This window comes from Anguilla rostrata, chromosome 2 (genome assembly GCF_018555375.3).
Source record: "Anguilla rostrata isolate EN2019 chromosome 2, ASM1855537v3, whole genome shotgun sequence".
Taxonomy (NCBI): domain Eukaryota; kingdom Metazoa; phylum Chordata; class Actinopteri; order Anguilliformes; family Anguillidae; genus Anguilla; species Anguilla rostrata.
The window spans coordinates 68779854-68797853 of record NC_057934.1 but is presented as its reverse complement, the minus strand read 5'-3'; the positions used below and the strand labels follow the sequence as shown (position 1 = coordinate 68797853).

General features: G+C 45.2%; 3 protein-coding genes and 1 non-coding gene across 4 annotated transcripts in view; 2 read left to right on the top strand and 2 right to left on the bottom strand.

The window, feature by feature from the left end:
* Positions 1-988: 988 nt before the first annotated feature.
* On the bottom strand, positions 989-5217 carry kpna2 (karyopherin alpha 2 (RAG cohort 1, importin alpha 1)). The gene is made up of 11 exons (XM_064324279.1): positions 5181-5217; positions 4742-4851; positions 4434-4574; positions 3976-4064; positions 3539-3807; positions 3290-3384; positions 2431-2694; positions 2044-2277; positions 1606-1788; positions 1319-1468; positions 989-1205 (listed from the first exon to the last, which is right to left on the bottom strand). Exons 2-11 carry the CDS (start codon positions 4805-4807, stop codon positions 1116-1118), a joined length of 1581 nt encoding a protein of 526 aa, XP_064180349.1. The 5' UTR covers positions 4808-4851; positions 5181-5217; the 3' UTR covers positions 989-1115.
* Positions 5218-5711: 494 nt separating this feature from the next.
* Positions 5712-11693, top strand: LOC135249041 (UPF0450 protein C17orf58 homolog). Its single transcript, XM_064324281.1, has 5 exons — positions 5712-6942; positions 7780-8406; positions 8882-8968; positions 10098-10289; positions 10751-11693. The coding sequence occupies exons 1-5, from the start codon at positions 6873-6875 to the stop codon at positions 10936-10938; spliced, it is 1164 nt and encodes a 387-aa protein (XP_064180351.1). The 5' UTR covers positions 5712-6872; the 3' UTR covers positions 10939-11693.
* trnar-ccg (transfer RNA arginine (anticodon CCG)) lies at positions 5787-5859 on the top strand. Its single transcript has one exon. It is a non-coding gene; the product is annotated as a tRNA-Arg (tRNA).
* Positions 11694-15977: 4284 nt separating the features above from the next.
* The window catches only part of bptf (bromodomain PHD finger transcription factor), a 59965-nt gene continuing 57942 nt past the window's right edge, over positions 15978-18000 (bottom strand). Inside the window, exon 32 of the mRNA XM_064324273.1 lies at positions 15978-17174. Coding sequence (XP_064180343.1) covers positions 17138-17174 — 37 coding nt within the window. The 3' untranslated portion in view covers positions 15978-17137. The remainder of the gene's footprint in view (positions 17175-18000) is intronic.

The window sequence follows — 18000 nt, the reverse complement described above, 5'->3', positions numbered from 1 at the left end:
TAATCAGAGGTGTTCATTACTGCTCCCAAATTGATGGCTCAAAGTGCTTTCAATGGACATTCTTGATTTGTCACCCCAGGGCAAGTCAACATTTATTAGTACAGACATGTCCTCCCAATTTGACATTTTTAACTAGAAAGCATTTGGACAAATGATCGGTGTGGCATTGCTGCTTCTGGGGACTTGGCAAGGTCCTCACCTGTCTGTTTTATGCCACACACACACACACACACACTTCCCATATCCAGAATGCAAACTTTTGTTTCCTCAATGTACAATATAGTACTTTCAGGTCACTACTAGTGTGCAATGAAATGTAAAAATTTTACATAGAATGCAGCCAGACTGACAGATGAATATTAAATCTGTTTGGCAAAATCACCATCATGCCCATTATAAATGTTAGTCTATGATGGGTCTTATTCAATCGGTTTTCCAGCCTGGTACCCACTTGCTGTTAATTGCAACTGTTCTGTTGGGATGTTTCGCCAGTTGTAACATGCCACACTAATTTTCCTTTCCAAGTGATTCTGGATATTATTGCAGGGCTCATCAATAAGGAGTGCCCGCTGGCCCGAGACCACTGTGACTGGCTTGGGTCACTTGAATGATCTGTTACTTGCCCAATCAGGCCAGTACCCTAAGTAAGCCTTATCCAGGTCCAAAGTTACAAATGTCTTAACATTATGGAAACTACACTACAAGTTGATCATTTGCCTATCAATAATGTTACAGCTTCAGCATTCATTTATATTTGTACCAACACTTAGTGTTACAGCCATGGCCAGTATAATTTTTTTTTTTTTTTTTAAATTTAAAATCCTTAATATCAAGTCCAGGAAGGCACCTGCCAAAAATACTTCATCTAGCTGGTGTTTTTTCAATATTACATTTTAGCAGTAGAATGACCTATTGTGTTGCAAAACTGAAATGTTTGGCCCTACCCAAGAAAATAAAACCCATCCATTAAAACCAAAAACACATCCAGTAGACCATATTAAAGTTTATTTACAGAGCTTACAGTAAAACAGACAAGTTAGTCCCTGTAATTATGTACAGTGACAACACTTACAAAAATATAACAAACAAAGTGTGAAGTAGAAAAAATAGGACATTTAAAAGTTGAAAGTGCTTTGGTTATCAGCAATCTGGAAGGCATAACCATCAGTTGTAGCTTCTGGGGCAACACATTCATCTTCCTCTTCCTGTTAAGGGTAGACAAAGTTAAGACAACTCATTTAAAAACCATTAAAAAGCTGAACATTACTTCACCCCTGACTGCGCAATGTCAGACTGATTAATCGTGTTGTGTGCTCACCTCCCCAGAGAAGTACTTCTCAATCAGGTTGAGGGCAGCCTTGTAGACCATCTCATTCTCATGAGACTGTAGTGCTTCTATTCTGTCCAGCCCTCCGCACTCCTCAATCATCAGGCACAGCTTATCCACCTCTCCAATCTTTCCTCCCGCCTAAAAGGACAGTATTAGAGTTTAGTTTCATTTCCATACTGGTGCTAGACTAATTTTGTCATCAGTTCACATGGCACACATTTGTAGCAATATTTGATGTGTGGTAATGGCACCCATTTGAACAGAGGCTGACATACCAGGAAGATGTTGGAAATGGCATCCAGGATGACCAGGATAGTCTTGCTGTCCTTGGTAGAGAGCAGGTTCAGCAGGGGCTCAAGCACATTTGACTGAACAAGGTAGACAACTTGCTCAACGGTGCCCCCACTGGTGTAGTTGGTAATTGCCCATACTGCCTCTTTCTGGGTCTTGTAGTCACCCTGGGTCAAAGAAATTAAATATTAACAGGTTAAAGACAAGCCTCTACCTACTTTAGATGGCATCAGCTAAAAGTACAATTTCAGGTACCGTCTGAAATTACATTAAAAATGAACAATTATACTTGAACAAATGTCACTAATTTAGTTCAGCAACACAACCCTCACCCAAAGTTATTCCTTATTCCCCTTCATTGGACATTCAGTCTCCTTGTTGGTATTCAAAAAGGAGACTGAACATTTGCAAAGTGTCCTTACCCGTTGGAGCACCTCAACCAGAGCAGGCACCAGGCCAGCATTGATGACCTCTTGGATCTGCGTTTCCTTGCCTGCAGTGATGTTGGACAGGGTCCATGCTGCCTCTTTCTGGATATTGTTCTTGTGGTGACGAAGCAGGGCCAGGAACATCTCCAGGGCTCCAGAATCCAGCACCCTCTGGGTCTGCTCATCCGTGCCAGTGACAATGTTCCCAACTGACCGCAGAGCAGGTGTCTGGAAAGAGAGAGAGAGAACCGGGATAAACATACAAGTTAACCGTGGTAATCGCTGCAAGTACTGCAGAACACGCACCCAAAACAAAGACCCTACAACACCTGCAAACCACCAGAACGAAGTCAGAGGGTTAAAAGGGGAAATGGCGCCTACCACAATGGACAGCTCTTCGGAGCCAAGCAGCTGCACCAGACGGGGCACCAGGCCGGCCTGCACCACCACCTCGATGCGCTCGTTGGGGCCGTCCGTCAGGTAGGACACCGCCCAGCAGGTGTCTGCCAGAACCTCCTTGTCGTCGTGGTGGAGCAGTCTCACCAGGGTGGGCAGGATCTGCCGCACAGACGGCAGAGGGGGTGCCGGGTTTTTGTTGCGGCAGAGGTTCGACAAGGTCCAAGTGATGTTTCTGAGATAACCAGACTGAGGAGCGGGGAGAAAGAAAGAAAGTTGTTTTTTTTTTTTTTTTTTTAAATCAGACCGGAAGAATAATCCTGAAGCAATGGCACCATCTAGTGGCAAGTTAGTGCATCACTGTGGTAAACATACAGCCTTTAAGAATCTTACTGCATTTAATTATTAATTCTGTATTTAAAAAACAAAAAATAAATTTGAAAAAAAAAAAAAAAAAACCCACCAGTTGTATTCAGGCCACATCAGTACAATATCTTGTACCAAGCAGCACAGACCAGCATGTATTCTCTGAATCTTACTCCTGTTACTATACGCATTAACTAGGCATAAATGACACTCGACAATTACAATCAATAAAAGAGGGAAGCCAATGAAAAGCCCTTTGGTATCTTTAAATTGTAACAGGAAATTTACATTTAGACAAAAGCATTTAAATGAACAGGGTGCTGAATACTGTAGCATCAACATGCAACGGAAGCAGTGCAAGCTTAATAGAAATACAATTTTAGATATCCCGAAAATCCTCGCGCTAAATTGCAGTGTAGTTACGGACAAATTGTCAACCCGTACCGGAATGCTGTAAATGCAGTGCTCGCGTACTTACAGGAAACACGGAGAGCTCAGGGACGGCCAGCAAACTCAGAAGAGGATCGACAGCTCCGTGTTTGAGAACCTTGTCTCTGTAGGCAGAGCCATCGCCTGAAACGGGACATGGGTAGTAACATTACGGAATGTGAAGGGCACACAAGGTTCACTGGTCAAACTTGGCAGACAGTTCAAAATTTAAAATAAGAGGGTTAAATTAATAAATGAAAATAAAAGGGGGAAAAAAAACTTAATCAGGAATCCTCACCTGCAATGTTTCCCAAAGCCCAGATGGCCTGCTCACTGATGTGAGGGTGTGGTGACGTGACCAGGCTGATGAAGGCAGGGATAGCGCCGCCCTCCACTACAGCCCTGGTTTGATCCGAGGTTCCAGAGGCAATATTGGTCAGAGCCCAGGCAGCTTCGAACTGGATAGGGGGACACTCTGCCACACCCAGGAAGCTGACAAACTTGGCGATCAGCCCCGCACTGATGATGCGATCGATAGGTGGGTGCCTCTCACGGGAAAGCAGTTTCCTGCGATCGATACGTCACATTGTAAGCTCACGATTTCTACGGTTTGATTGTTCAACTTCATTATAACAGGACGTCACCTCTCGCTATTCCATCTGGACAAGATACATTGTAAACATTACATCATTAGCATTACATCAATTTTTAGAGAGGCAATACCAGTTCATTTACCTTGCAGCTTGTGTGGCCTGCAACTGCATATCGAGATTGTTGGCATTGACGCCATTTACGATTTCTTCCACGGTCCAATGCTGAGCAGCCTGAAAAACATTACATTTATTTAGCAGACGCTTTTATCCAAAGCGAAACAAACAAGCTACAATAAGCACAGCGTTGAAGCGGTCCGTGTAGACATTAATAAAATACCTGGATAGTCCAAATTAAAAACAAAGTTCAGAATCTAACACTTCCTGCCCCTGCCCCCGCCCCCCAAAAAAGAAACACAGGGCAAGTGATGTGCCATGTACACAGGGCAGAACACTACAATAGCTAGCATAGTGGTAGAACTTGCCATGTTCTAACCGTGCCCACAGTTTAAGTTTTGAAAGTAGATTTGTACGAGCCGTAAAAAAAACCTTTTAAAAACATTAGCCAACTAGCCTCAAGTCAGTTGGCACGGAAGGCTTCACCTGAGCATTCTGATTCTTCTCCTGAAGAGGAGAGGTCATCTCATCAGGAAGACTGCTGACATTTCTCCTTTTGAGAATCTGCTCGTCCTTCTTTGCCTTTCGAAGTTCGACATTGACCTCAATCCTTCTGCGCCTGAGCTCCTGCAGCGGGATATGAAATCGAAATCAGACAACAGCAGGCGTCACTTCTCCGTCTAGAACACGCGAAACGATACTTAGCCAGCATTTTTTGATCAACAAACGTTAAGAGTTTAGCTAAATGGAAACCCCTTTTTGATAACCAAAATTGGCTAACGTCATATACTTACATTTGCATCCTTGCCTTTATTTTTAAATTTGTTCAGACGAACGCAGTTCTCGTTGGCGGTGGACATTTCTTATAAAAACAGCTGAACGGGATACGCGATCTGATTCTCACCTGTGGGGACATGAAGCGAAATAATATTGTGATTACTTTGACAAAGCAGATCTTCGCCGTAGTTTGTAAAATAAAGTAGTAAGCAAAATCCCGCAATTAGGCTACAGGAAATAACACATTGTCTAAGGCGAATTTACCATCCCCAGTAACGTCGCCACACCGGTGAACTTGACGGCTAGTTTACTAAACACATTTGTTCTACATCTAATTGCTAATAAAAATTTGACAACACCCTCATTTAAAAACGTATATGTTAAATTAAACAATTTCAACTAAATAGCGCACACAATAGCGGATTTTACATAAGTAAGAAGATACCGCATGCTTACCAGTTCCGTGATCGGAGGCAGTGACGTCTGTAGCCTGATGGCGCCCTTTAAATTCTCGGCTCAAAGAACTCATGATTGGCCTGTTCGAGTAAAAGCATCCCTCCATTGGCCTGTTTTGAAAAATCATACTATGCTCTGAACGAGTTGTCAGGGGAAACGCAATTTGCGGTGTTATCGCGAGATGTTTACCCGGACGGATACATTTTAAATTGTTTTGATCATTTTATGTGTAGGGTGCACAAAAATGTATTTGCACACACAAATAATACAGCTCTATGCAACATAATAATGTATAATGTTGGAAACTAGTGATGATTAGAAATTAGCTGTGTTATCGCGAGATTTTTACCCGGGCGTGTACATTTTAAATTGTTTCGATCATTTAATGTGTAGGGTACACAAATATTTATTGGTGCACACAAATAATATAGCTCTATGCAACATAATGATGTACAATGTTGGAAACTAGTGATTCTTAGAAATGTAAACTGCACATGCACAACACGGAAATCGATGTGCAAAATTTCCTTCTCTTTCCTGTGTCGTAAGAGGCAGGTTTCATATCTTGAGATTAAGAACTGAGACTGTGCCTGTTTGCAACGTGATGACCCAGTGGCCTAATGGATAAGGCATCAGCCTCCGGAGCTGGGGATTGTGGGTTCGAGTCCCATCTGGGTCGTGTGTATCACACTTGTTTTAGAACTCGCCATCGTTGACTAAAAAATACGAGGCGGCAGCTATACATGGCAGGCAAGCCAAACTTGTACGCTTGTAGCGTGCTAATGTTAATTAAAATCTGTTCGGCCTGAGAAATCTAACAGTGTCTTTCTTATGGTTATCAACGAGCTGTTTGCTAGCCATAGTTGCTATCCTTACCACGATAACTAAAACGTAGAGCTAGCTAGAGTTAACGTTAGAGCGAAGAACAGCAGCTAGCTTGCTGCATACAGATTTTTCGCCGCTGATAATGCAAAGCTAAATTAATGAATGGAAATTAATTTAAAATGCAGCTTCTTTAAAACAACCCCAGTTGTTTTACATGGCTGAGAAAACGCAATGGCACACATTGAGCTGTGATTTCGCTTCTGTCCAGAGGGGGGCAGTGATTTAATACCGGTGGTTGTCAGTTTCATCAGCAAGTTTTTTTTCTCAGTATATTAATTGCTCTAATGACGTAACATCGTTGTTCGGGTTGTTGTTTTTTTATATGCGCTTTCAAGCTATGGAATATAAGTGAAAAGAAAGAACAATATAAATGAAATAATCTAATATCAACGAGACGAACAATCCGAATAAACTCCAGTAATTGTAGGCTCCTATACTAATAAACTGTAAGTTATTCAGGTAAGGCGATCAACAAATTAATTGCCTGTGGCTTTATTTACATTGCGGAGTTTAATTTATTGTGAACTTCTACCAACCACCACAGTTGCTATTATTACATTAATAGGCTACTACACTGCAGCGCCACTGACATTCCTCTCGTCACACTGTCCCGATGGGAGCTAGCTCAGCTGTGTGAAATTTCCACGGCAATTCATTCATAAATAGCGTCACTGATCTCAGCCTGTTTACCCAAGTGAAGGAATACAGCGTTGCAGCGACACGCCTCTCGTCGCTAGCATTAGCCACGGGCATATAAAACAGACGAAATCCAGACTTCAGATATCATACAAGGAAATACTTTCCAAAATGACAGCGGTTCTGCTGCTCCTCTCCGTTGCTCTCGCCTTTACAGACGCAGAGGAACACACGGTCAATGGTAAGTGGACGAAGTTTTACATACGCTTTTTAATTTGTTTAAACGTTTCGGTGTAAAACTATTTAAAAACGAATAACGCACAGTTGCAGATATTTAATAAGATATCTTGCTGAGTAATGTGGAGAAATTGTATTATTGATACTGAATCATAAGGATTTTATGGTACACAAGATTTATGTTTTCTGTGGTATCTATTTTTCAATGGGATAAACCAATATTACATTATAAACAATAAAATATTACATATTACATAAACGCTATATCTTAAGCGACGTTGGTTGCTTAGAGCAACATGCAACGATTTAAACCAGAACTGAACTTTTTTGTTGTTAATTTGCCTTGTTTATGTTTAACTTGTAATTCCATGTTTTGAGGCAAAGTAGGTAGCTTTTGATCAGGCCGTGCCAATATAGTGGACCCCAATAGCTGCTTCTTCTGAAAATGAGCTTTTTCTGCGTGAATAACATTTTTGTACATCTCTATGATTTACTTCATGTTATGTGGTCTTTATCAACTAAGCCAAATAGAAATAGAATTCATGTACTTATAAGAATGGACATTTATTGAAAACAAATGTGTAGTGATTAATTTAAGCATTACATATTGTACATTACAAATTATATTACAATAATTTAGCAGACCATCCAGAGAACGTGAAGAGAACAGAATGAGAGAGAACAGAAGTGCATCCATTTACCAGAGCAAAAGTGCCAGAATATGAAAAACTCAGAGTCTTAAATTAAAAGGCTTAAAAGTGCAGTTTTTTTCCCTCAGAGCAAGGGAGGTGAGGCACACAATGGTGGTGTGTAATTGCACTGTGTCTGGTTGTGGTTCCAGAGCTGTTCTCACTGATCGGAACCCCATCTCAGAAAGCCCACGGAACCACGAACCAGAACCAGAACCAGAACCAGAACCAGAGCCGAACCGGGCCGGCCAAGGACCCGCCTCTGCCCGTCAACGAGCTTCCGCAGCAGAGCGGCAAGGCGGGCGACCCCAAGCACGTCCTGCCGCCCCTGTCGGGCGGCATGTTGCCCAAGCACGGCGACCTGGCGCCCCCGCCCCGCCCGGGACAGCACAACAAGAGCAAGAAGCCCGCCAAGAGCGAGCGGCTGCCGACCGAGCACAACAGCGAGAAGAGCGGAGGGGAAGGGCGCGCGCCGGCCCCCGAGCTGCCCGCCAAGCCGCCCGCGGGCGACGCCTCCGATCGCGCGCAGAAAGGCGTCCCCGAGACCCCGCCCAACAGCGCTCCCCGCGGTGAGCCCGACGTCCGCCACAGCGCCCGGTCTCGCGGCCAGCCCCGCCCGCCGGCCCCGCCCGCCCGAAAGCTGGACCCGGAGGAGAACCGGCCCAGGAGGTCCGGCCTGCACCAGGCCGCCGGCGGCTTCCGGAACAACAGCGGCCCGTCGGTTCAGCTCAACCGGAGGTCGTCCAGCCTGCTGTACCACTTCGACATTCTGAAGAAAGGTGGAGGAGGGCTTTTTTTTACATTTACATTACATTCATTTGGCAGACGCTTTTATCCAAAGCGACGTACAAAAAAGTGCATTTCATGGTCATAGACAACTGCTAACCACAGGTTCAGTAAGGTTTTTCCCATAATGCATCTCAAGGAATACAACGTGGGAGGAGGCGTGAGAGGGAAGGGACTACAGCGGGTTTTAGCCTAATTGCTTCTCGAGCCGCAGATTGCTGCGTCGCTTGGCGCTGTCGCTTGAATAAAACCTTTGTGTGAAAACTTAAACCGGTGAGCGATTGTGTGAAATGTGAAAGTGAGATCAGCCGCGATAAAGCGACGCTTTGGAGGGTGGGAGGAGAATCAAGCGGTACCTGGAAAGCCCACCGAGATCGGAATGTGACGATACGGTTTCGCAACGACGCCGCGATGACTGCCCTGGTTTCATAATTGCACTGTGTTTCCCCCCCCCCCCCTTTTTTCCAGAAGGAGACTTCACCCAAGAAGCGATCTGCTTGAGCGAATGCAAGAGAGAGAAGGAGGAGAGGGAGCACTACTGCTACAGTGAATTTGGTAAGGCTGTGCTGCTGCAGTTGTGGCAGCGCCGAAATGAACAGCCCTTCAGCCCTGCAGGTACAGCTGGGTTCGCAGGAGCACTCCCGACAGAGAGGAGAGGCATAGGCAGAGCTGTGGAAGGTTCCGGAGGAACTGTCACCTCAGGATCGGGCCAGCTCCTTCTTGTCCTGTCTGTTAGTGCAGAAAAGGAGGAGGACAAAATTGATAACGTTCGTCTCTCTTCGCAAGGACTGGTGAAAGGAGGTCTGCTCGTTAAATTCCACCAGGGATGTTCACTGCAAATCCCTTATTTATTAGCATGCTAGTATTATTAACATGGATTTCTGTCTGAATGGATCTGCAGCAGCCATACCACCCTGTATTCTTACAAGAGCTAATTGCTGCTAAGCAGCTGTTTGGTTTGGTTGGTACTTGGATGGGAGACCACCTGGGAAAGCTTGTGTTGCTGCTGAAAGAGGTGAGGAGAGAGCATTCTCTCTTCCCTCTGGACCAGAAGAAACACCCAGTGTCCCAGCAGTGATAGGGACACTGTGCTGTAGAAGCTGCCATCCTTTGGATGAGACATTAAGCTGAAATCTGTGACTTACAGTGCTCATTACAGATCCCATGGAACTGTTTTGACAGAGTTTTGAAGTGTGTTAACACCTCTGTCCTGGCTGTTTCTGCTTAACTGTCTACACCTGACCATCTAACCTGCCCCTATGTCTGATCGGCTACACAGTCCCTTGCATTCCTACTCACTTTGATGCCTTAGGTTGTTTCTGTGAAAGAGAATTGAGAAATGAGTGTAGGATAAAAGAGTCCCTGTTGTACTGTGTATGACCATTACGGATACTGGTTTCCCCCTCCCAGCTGTGTTTTTTCATATTGATGAACGAATGAACGAATGAACGAATGAACGAATGAACGAACGAATGAATGAATCATTGCATTTATATAGCACTTTTCCGAACGCTCAAAGTGCTTTACAGTGATGAGTGCGCGTTCACCTCTCCCACCGCCAATGTGTAGCACCCAGCTGGGTGATGCACGGCGGCCATTTTGCGCCAGAACGCTCACCGCACATTTGGTCTTCCACCCCGATGTGTGATCCAGCCTCACCTTGTGTTGTCCTTTCCCCTCTCAGCCGTCAACGGGATCGTGCACGACCTGGAAGTGATCCGGCGGGGGATACGCCTCGCCACTCTACTGGTCAGCAGTGACGGTTTCTACAAGATGAGCCGCCTGTACGTCGCCCCGGACAGCTACTTCTTTAAGGTGCAAGTCCTGGTGCTGGACACCTACAGGTGCTCCAAGCCGTGCCCAGAGCTCAAACTTGGTGAGCGTCCTCTCTGTTCTGACACCTCTCTTCTTGACATTCTTGCCTTTTCTACCTTTTCATAGTCTCACTCTGTGTTTTTTTTATTTTTTATAATTCATCTGTTACTGTTTTATTGATACCCAATAAGGGGGCAATGTGGAGCAGTGGTGAGAGAACTTGTGCTTATTACCCCCAAAAAGCTGAACATTGAGATCCCAAGTGCTCTTATTTTGTGCTTTGAAGATAACTGCTTGGCCTTGCTCAAAGTGCTAGTGCTAGTGATAAATTACTCGCGTGATAAAAGTTGAGAAGATTGTGGAAATTATGCGAATGAAGCGAAAAGAGCACAGTGTTCTTTGGGATGATGTAAACGTCCACGAATAAATGTCCTCTCTCGAAAACAGATCAGGTCAGACCACACAGAGGGACCCAATGCTCTTACTCAGTGATTTAAAGCAACGCCGCGTGTCACCTTGCAGGGAGCAGGTACATTGTCATGGGGCAGATATACCACAGGAGGCGCCACCTGCCCAACGACCTTCTGGCCCTTCTCGGGGGGAGACTCAAGCCTGGCGACGGTCTCCTGAGAAGCAACAACTACGTCAAGAGGTTCAATAAGAGGCGGCACCAGAAGGCGCAGGAGGCATCTCGCTCGAGGTGTCGATGAGCACGGGAGCCTCTGCTGCCCCCTGCTGCGCGGGCAGAGACAATGCAGCTGCTACCAAGAACAGACTTATAATCACGCAACATACTCAGAAGACAGCAGAGACCAGGAAGAGGCTATTCTGTTCGCCTGTGCGTAGTGCATTTTTCCTTAAGTGGAATGGTAATATTTAACATTTACAGTATCCGTCTTATTGCTGCTTCCGGTCGGCCATAAATATGCTGGGGAATAATAGATTACCAGAATGTTTAAACTGAGCAAGAATCTCGCAGAGCTGGGTCTCAATTGTGTCCCTGAATTTATTTGGAAACTTTTTTTCATTCAGGATATATTGGGTAATGTCTCAACACTGATAAAATAATCAATTGGAAAATATTTGACATTTTGTACCCCACACCTTTTGGCCAATGAACAGTACATTTCACTGACAACTACACCCGTTAGGGCGGTACTGAAGGGCCACATACTAAAACTGAGGTTAGCAAGTCAGAGCAGATTTCATTCAGATAAAACATATTTTATTAACTAGGGGAAGGTGTCTGTTAAGAATGCTGCACACAGCTGCCGTTCTCAACTGGGGGAAACGTGACACTGTCCTTGGCTGTTAACACTGCTTCTTCAAACACAGCTCTTCCGTAACGTTTGCTGTGTGGAGCTACAACAGTGCGTCTGTACTGACGGAAACTTGCAGAGAAACAAGACGGTCTGTTGATTCACCACTGGCCAGCAGAACATAAAGTCTTCTTTTTACCCACGTACACTTGCAGTTGCTCTCTCTTTCTCTCTTCTATTTTCTTCCGCTTATCAGAATTCAGGAAATGCACTGTTATGCTAAAAAAAAAAAAAAAAGTGGGGGAACTGGGTGGGAGGGGTCTGGAAAAGCAACTGCAACCCAAAGGAAAAAGAAAATAAGAGAGAAAAAAAAACAGTCCCGGCAAATTTCATGTGCTGCTTTTTTTTTTTTTTTTTTTAAACACACAAGAGGGCTATTTTCCCGACTTTAATTATGTGCGCACGTTGAAATATTTGCCTGCAAACGGCGACTTCAAACCCGGGGCGAGGCCTCATTAGGGGTATTTGTGCAGGGGGAAGCCGTAAATCTAATCGCTGGAATCTGATCCCGGGCCGCACCTGGGCACAGGACTCCGCGGGCACGCGGACCGGGCCTGGGCGGGCGAGACGAGGCAGGGGGGGGGCAGGGGGCAGCGGGACCGCCAACCCGGAGCCGGTGCTTGCTAGCGCGCGAGCCGGGGGCTTGGGGGGGGAGCTCAAAGAAAACATTCAGGCTCAGCGGAGGGAGGGGGCGGGGGGGGCGAGGCGGGGGCATGGGGGGGGGGGGGGGCAGACGTGGGAAGGTCTGGGCTGGGGAAGGAGGAGGAAGAGGGCTATGCAAATGAGACGGGAGGCAGAAACTCTGGCTGTTCCTGCTCCAGAGGACAGCCTTTAATCGCAGATGAAAGAGAGGGGCTGTCCCAGCCCAACAGGCACGCGGGCCGGCTCGCCCACGCCTGGAGAGGTGTGGAGTGAAGGGAAGAGCGCATATAAGCCTGTCCTGTTCTTAAAAAAAGAAAAAAAAACTAATAAAGCATCATTTTTTTAAAACAAAACCTCTCTGAATCCTCTCTGTTATTTTCCCTGAGAGAGCTGGTCAGTGAGACCTGTGTCATCTGTGCGTGAGAGACTAGCACGCGCACACACCAGCAAGATTCTGATTGATTGATTCTGATTAGGCAAATGTGATTTCAGTGCTAGTTTTGTACTTGGCAGGATTGTTTTGTTTATTTGCTGAACAGGTTACTCTACAAGGTTGGAGTCCCGATCTATGCGGTCACTTCCGGCACTACGATCTTTCTACTTCACTCTAGTGTGTTTTTCTGCACCTCTGCACCTTGAACTGACGCACTTGTTGTACGTCGCTCTGGATAAGAGCGTCTGCTAAATGCCTGTAATGTAATGTAATGTAATGTAATGTAACAAGACTGGGAATGCAGATGGCAAGTGAGCACAGAATGAACGGGCGGGTACCTTCCAGGCAAGACGTGCTGAGCTGATGTCTATGGCAAAAAAAAAAGAACACGTTGTAGCCTCCACCACCACCACCACCACCACCACCAGCAGCAGGGAATGAACTGATAGTGTACCTGTAACTGGCTGCTCCTTCTGTCAGCGACAGCGGACCACGATGGCCAGCGAGCTGAGCGCTCTCCAGCCCCGGGGAGCTGCGTATCTCCAGATCAGCGCTTGAGGGGAACAGAGGGGGGGGGGGGCAGGAAACGCACTCCCTGCATCTCCACTGCCATCAGAACACAGCATTCCATACATAGAGGGGGGGGCGGGGAGTTGGGCTGACTCTCTTCCTGTGTGACAAAGACGGGTTTGCTGGCCCAAAGATGGGGAGGGAGGGTCCAGGGATGTGGTCATCTGCAACACTCTGGTGTCCGAGCTCGCCTTTGCGTTTCGCGTGAGATGTGTGCAGAGGGGGAGAAAATCCGCGTGGACCGGTGGGACGGGCAGCTCTTGCGCCCGTTCAGCACCTGTCCATTCAGAACAGGAGGCACAGGAAGGGCGCAGGGCTGATTTTGGGGCACCTCCACTAGTCGGACATACCTTGAGGAACAGGAAACAACGTTGAGGCTTCTGCCACCCTACCCAATTCCCTCCGTAAAGGAAACCCTCTAATAAACTCTACAGGAGGGGGTGTTTAAAATTTAAACCCAGAACTGTTGGAGAAAAAAAATCGAAAACTAAAGGGACCGTTTCCTGTCAGCTGACAGAAAATGAGTCATCAGTGCAGCTTTCGCTGATGTCAGTTTTCGGTCAACGAGCGCAATGTAAAATGACGTTTTATTTAATGGAACATTTCAATCAGCCTTCCCCCGCACGCACAAACAGGAAGCAGCAAAGCGACGCCGCTTGCGTCACCGCTATCACACAGAGCAGCCTCTGTCTCGCCGAGACAACAGGGAAGGCACTGCCTGAAATGACCTCAGGATGTTACTAACAGCGAGGTGCAGGTGTGTCAGGCTTTCTCAAAGTGCTCGTACCCGTTGCACTGTACAGAACAGCACTGACGTCTATTATTTTTAGAGGAACCGCAATGCCCTTCAACACGGGATAGCGAGACGTTCAAATTGAGGGCATACCGGAACAATGCAAAGCTAATCGATTACTGATGACAGGGGTGATTAAAACTCAGCAATTCCTTAATAAAACCAGACACCCAGTCACTAGGTAAAATAAAGTAACTCCGAGAGAACACCTAACATCTGACCAAAACCTAAAAGGGATTTGACTACATCTAGAATTAGGATACTAGTCTGAGGTGGGGTGTATGGAGTGGTACAAGGACCAAGACTTTACATCAAAATACAGGCGGTGCAGAGGCGGAACTGATTTCCATAGATGCATAAACATAATTTGACAGGTATATATTCTGCATACTGCTATCATCAATAGACCTTTGGGAACTTGGAAGTGGGAACTGGAAACAGCCGTGGGTGTTCGGAACAAATAAATCTGCCCTTAAAGAAAGGTCTATTCGCACAGGGCCACAGATTGTACCCATTCGCGTCGTCTGCCGAAAAGCAACTTCCTCGCACTGATACGAGATGAGCGTTTGGCAGCTTCTGCGCCGCCAACTGCAAGACCCGCAATTACAGGGAAAGCCCTCAGACAGCCACACGGGTACGAATCAAGACAGGAGCGCACACAAAAGCACGCGATCACCCACAGACAGACCATAACGACTTCAGAAAAATTCAACAGAATCAACTAAATAAAAATAAAAAAATAAAAAAAATAGTGGAATTCAGAATAAATGAAAATAAAACAAGTGGTGACTAAAGACTGCACTGCAAATTTGATGTCAAAAACATTACTTTATTAACTAGGATGAAATGTCCTATCAAGTACAAAAAAAGGATCTCTTTAAAGTTGCCACAATCTGTTAAAAACATAGATAGCATCTATTTCCTACTCATAGGAAAATCTTTTTTCCACTAATAATTTTCTCAACATTAATCAAAATGAATAGTTCCATAGATATGAATAAATAATACAGGTATTGTGATGAAGTGATGCGCAGAATTATTTTGTTTCCTTTACATAACTCATTAGAGTCCATACATCCCTCCCCCCACCCCCACCCCCCAAATCAATATGCACACAATATGCAGCATTTTTAACATAAAGGGCAATTTCACCTAAATGCAAATTTCACTCGGTAAAGTGAAAACAGTTGAGTGCTAGAACTCGGAGGACTGGTCTGTTCAGGTATGTTCAAGAGCAAAAACAAAAAATATATATATAGAAATTTACAATCTGCTCGTAAGTCGTCGACAACATCAATTTAGGTTTGCAGCGCGCATCTCGAAATTATGCAAGACCACAGTTCACCGATGTAGGACTGTGGCATACAGTCAGACCCAACGAACAAAGGGTCAGGTTACTTCTGTGACAGTTCGGTCGCAAAAGCACGTGCACACCAGATTGAAGTTCCTTTTGAAGAGATGCTTCCTCAAAGGGCATCACATGGCAATTTTAACACTGCCACAAGAAACATTTTTGCCTCTCTTTATAAAATTCCAGATCAGGAAGAGCTCCAAAAACGAGGCCGCAAAGTGTCTATTAAAAAGGCTTCATACAAACCCACTGTATAAAGATGACCCCCCCTCCCCATCAAAATTGCTTATTTTAATAGCGACTGCGACGTTTTCGCCAGCCGTTCAGAAGAGAGCCTTCTCTACTGCGTTACGATGGCCGCTAAGCTATGCTAAGCTAAGCTAAGCTATGCTAAGCTGTGGTTGATAAAAGTCTGTGGCCTTTTCAACGACGCCCTTTATTCTGAGCCTGAAATGACATTACATTTAGGTTTAATGTGCCCTTTATTCTTCCTTTAGAACCTTCCCAACTGTCCCTCATTCTTTGGGAAAGGATTGTGGAAAAGGTTTCATGGTTTTCTTATTTTTATTTTTATTTCATGTTTACTTATTTATTTTTAAACTGGGTGAATGTCTTCAATGAAGCACGTGTGGAGACACCTCTATCAGTGTGGGAGAGAGCTCGGTCTTTCTCCTTTTTATTATGTTTCATATACATCAATATTTCTTCAGCTGTAATACAAAAAACAGAAAAACAAAAAAAGGAAAACAAAATTCAATCTGACAAAAGTTTTACAAACAGGATAGCTTCAAATACACATCGCTCTTCCAATTTCAGTCGGTCAGTACTGCAGGCTGATTAATTTATATATATATATATATATGTATATGTATATATATATATATATATATAAATCAGGGTCTTAGTGCCTTGACCTGGGCCATGAAACATTGACTACCTGGAAGGCCCTTCTGATTCCTGAATCATTCCGAATTTCAACAGCTCCTTTCAAACACAGAAGAGACCAAATGGGTGTGAATGTTTCAATCCGATCTTTGACTACAGGAATCAGGTGAGGAGGGGAGAAAAGGAGAAAAAAAAAAAGAAAAAAAAAAAAAGAAGTAACATTGCCAGGCAAAATCAGATTTCACCCCCAACGAATAAAATTAGTCGACAAATGTGCGGCGATATAAAATCTGAAATGACGAGTTAGCTACAGAATAAATACAGCTCTCTTGAACGTAACTTGCGCCAGGTGTGGCGGCCAACTTGGACTTCAGAGCGTTTCTCAAATTCCTTTAACTGCTCAAAAATAATTACAAAAAAAAGAAAAGAAATGAAATGAAAAGCATCTCCCCCCCTTCCCCCTTTGTAAATGACTGACCCAAGAACACCCCCCGCCCCCCACCACCCCCCCCCCCACACACACCACCACCTGACCCGACACCCATCCGTGATTGGATGTGACCATCCCGCAGCCAAAGTCTCTTCGCCTCCTCCTGCTTTCTCCCCCAAATCTTCACACGGGGTCAAGCCGAGCAGAGGCCCGGCCCATCCCACACAGTCCCACACTGGCCCCACTGGGGGGCACGGGGGGGCCCTTTGGAGATTATGCTGGTTTAAAAACGGCACAGACTTCCTTTCGCCAGGGAGGGGTGGGGGGGGCAGTAGGGGGGGGGCAAGGGGTGGAAAGGGGGTGGGGGAGAAGGGGGGTGGGGGAGGGACGGCACCAGAGCTGAAGAGGTAGCCTGGTTCCGCCATGGGTTAATGTTCAGACACCAGATTCCCGCTGTTTAGGACTTAGAGCAAAGAGCTGTGTATTCTAAGAAGCTGCAGACTGTAGTTTGTTGTTATGCGACCTACGGAATACGGAAAGAGAAAAGATGAGGACCCTTTGTTTACTTCTTTTTTATTAAATGTTCCAACAGACAGTCAAATATTATAGTAAATATGAAAACAAACAGTACAGGATGCCAGGGGAAGGGGGGGGGGGGGGCGGGTCAGACATGCGAGCAGAAGAAAAGAGCAGCCATGTTGGTGTAACACTAGCTTTCCACAAACACAAATAAAGCTAAACAAACGCTCGCAAAGAGGGCGGCTCTCTGTGCGGATGAACTGAAGAATCCATGCAGAAGGCATCGGATGCGCCTGCCACCTTTCCTATCGATGAAATTCCTACGGGAGGCATTCTTTTTTAAACCATAAAATAATCCTTCACAAAAGGATTTAAAAGCATACAACATATACAAATAAACCTGGATCAAAGATTCTAACCAATTAAGTTTGCAAACCATTTAAAATGTCCAGATAAGGACAACGCTATAATTAAGGCTAAGCAGTAATGAGACGCCAAATTAGGTCTGATCCGTCTGGATTTACACATGCCTGTCTGAGTGAACTGCATGATGAACCATTCCTGTTGCAGGCCGGCCAGTTGAAAATTAAGAGAGGGTGCCAGCAACATGCAACACACTTAATTTTTGCACATTAAAATCTTCTTTTTTTTTTTTTTTTTTTCCTGTTGTAGTCAACTTTTCTGGGCAGGTACCTAACAGACACTTGTCCGCTTCAAATAAAACTGTTTTTTCTAACTCACTTTACATCGCGTCATCTATGGGTTACATCCCCTTTCGAGGTAAGCAGGTGAACTTCTCTACAAGTGGCTCTTCCTGAAAACTGCAAATA

Coding starts and splice junctions, on each gene's coding strand:
- LOC135249041 (XM_064324281.1), top strand. CDS start 6,873: ATGACAGCGGTTCTGCTGCTCCTCTCCGTTGCTCTCGCCTTTACAGAC. Junction 8,407..8,881: donor CTTCGACATTCTGAAGAAAG/GTGGAGGAGGGC, acceptor CCTTTTTTCCAG/AAGGAGACTTCACCCAAGAA. Junction 10,290..10,750: donor GTGCCCAGAGCTCAAACTTG/GTGAGCGTCCTC, acceptor GTCACCTTGCAG/GGAGCAGGTACATTGTCATG.
- kpna2 (XM_064324279.1), bottom strand. CDS start 4,807: ATGTCCACCGCCAACGAGAACTGCGTTCGTCTGAACAAATTTAAAAAT. Junction 2,278..2,430: donor CCGAAGAGCTGTCCATTGTG/GTAGGCGCCATT, acceptor CTCTCTTTCCAG/ACACCTGCTCTGCGGTCAGT. Junction 1,206..1,318: donor AGAAGTACTTCTCTGGGGAG/GTGAGCACACAA, acceptor TACCCTTAACAG/GAAGAGGAAGATGAATGTGT.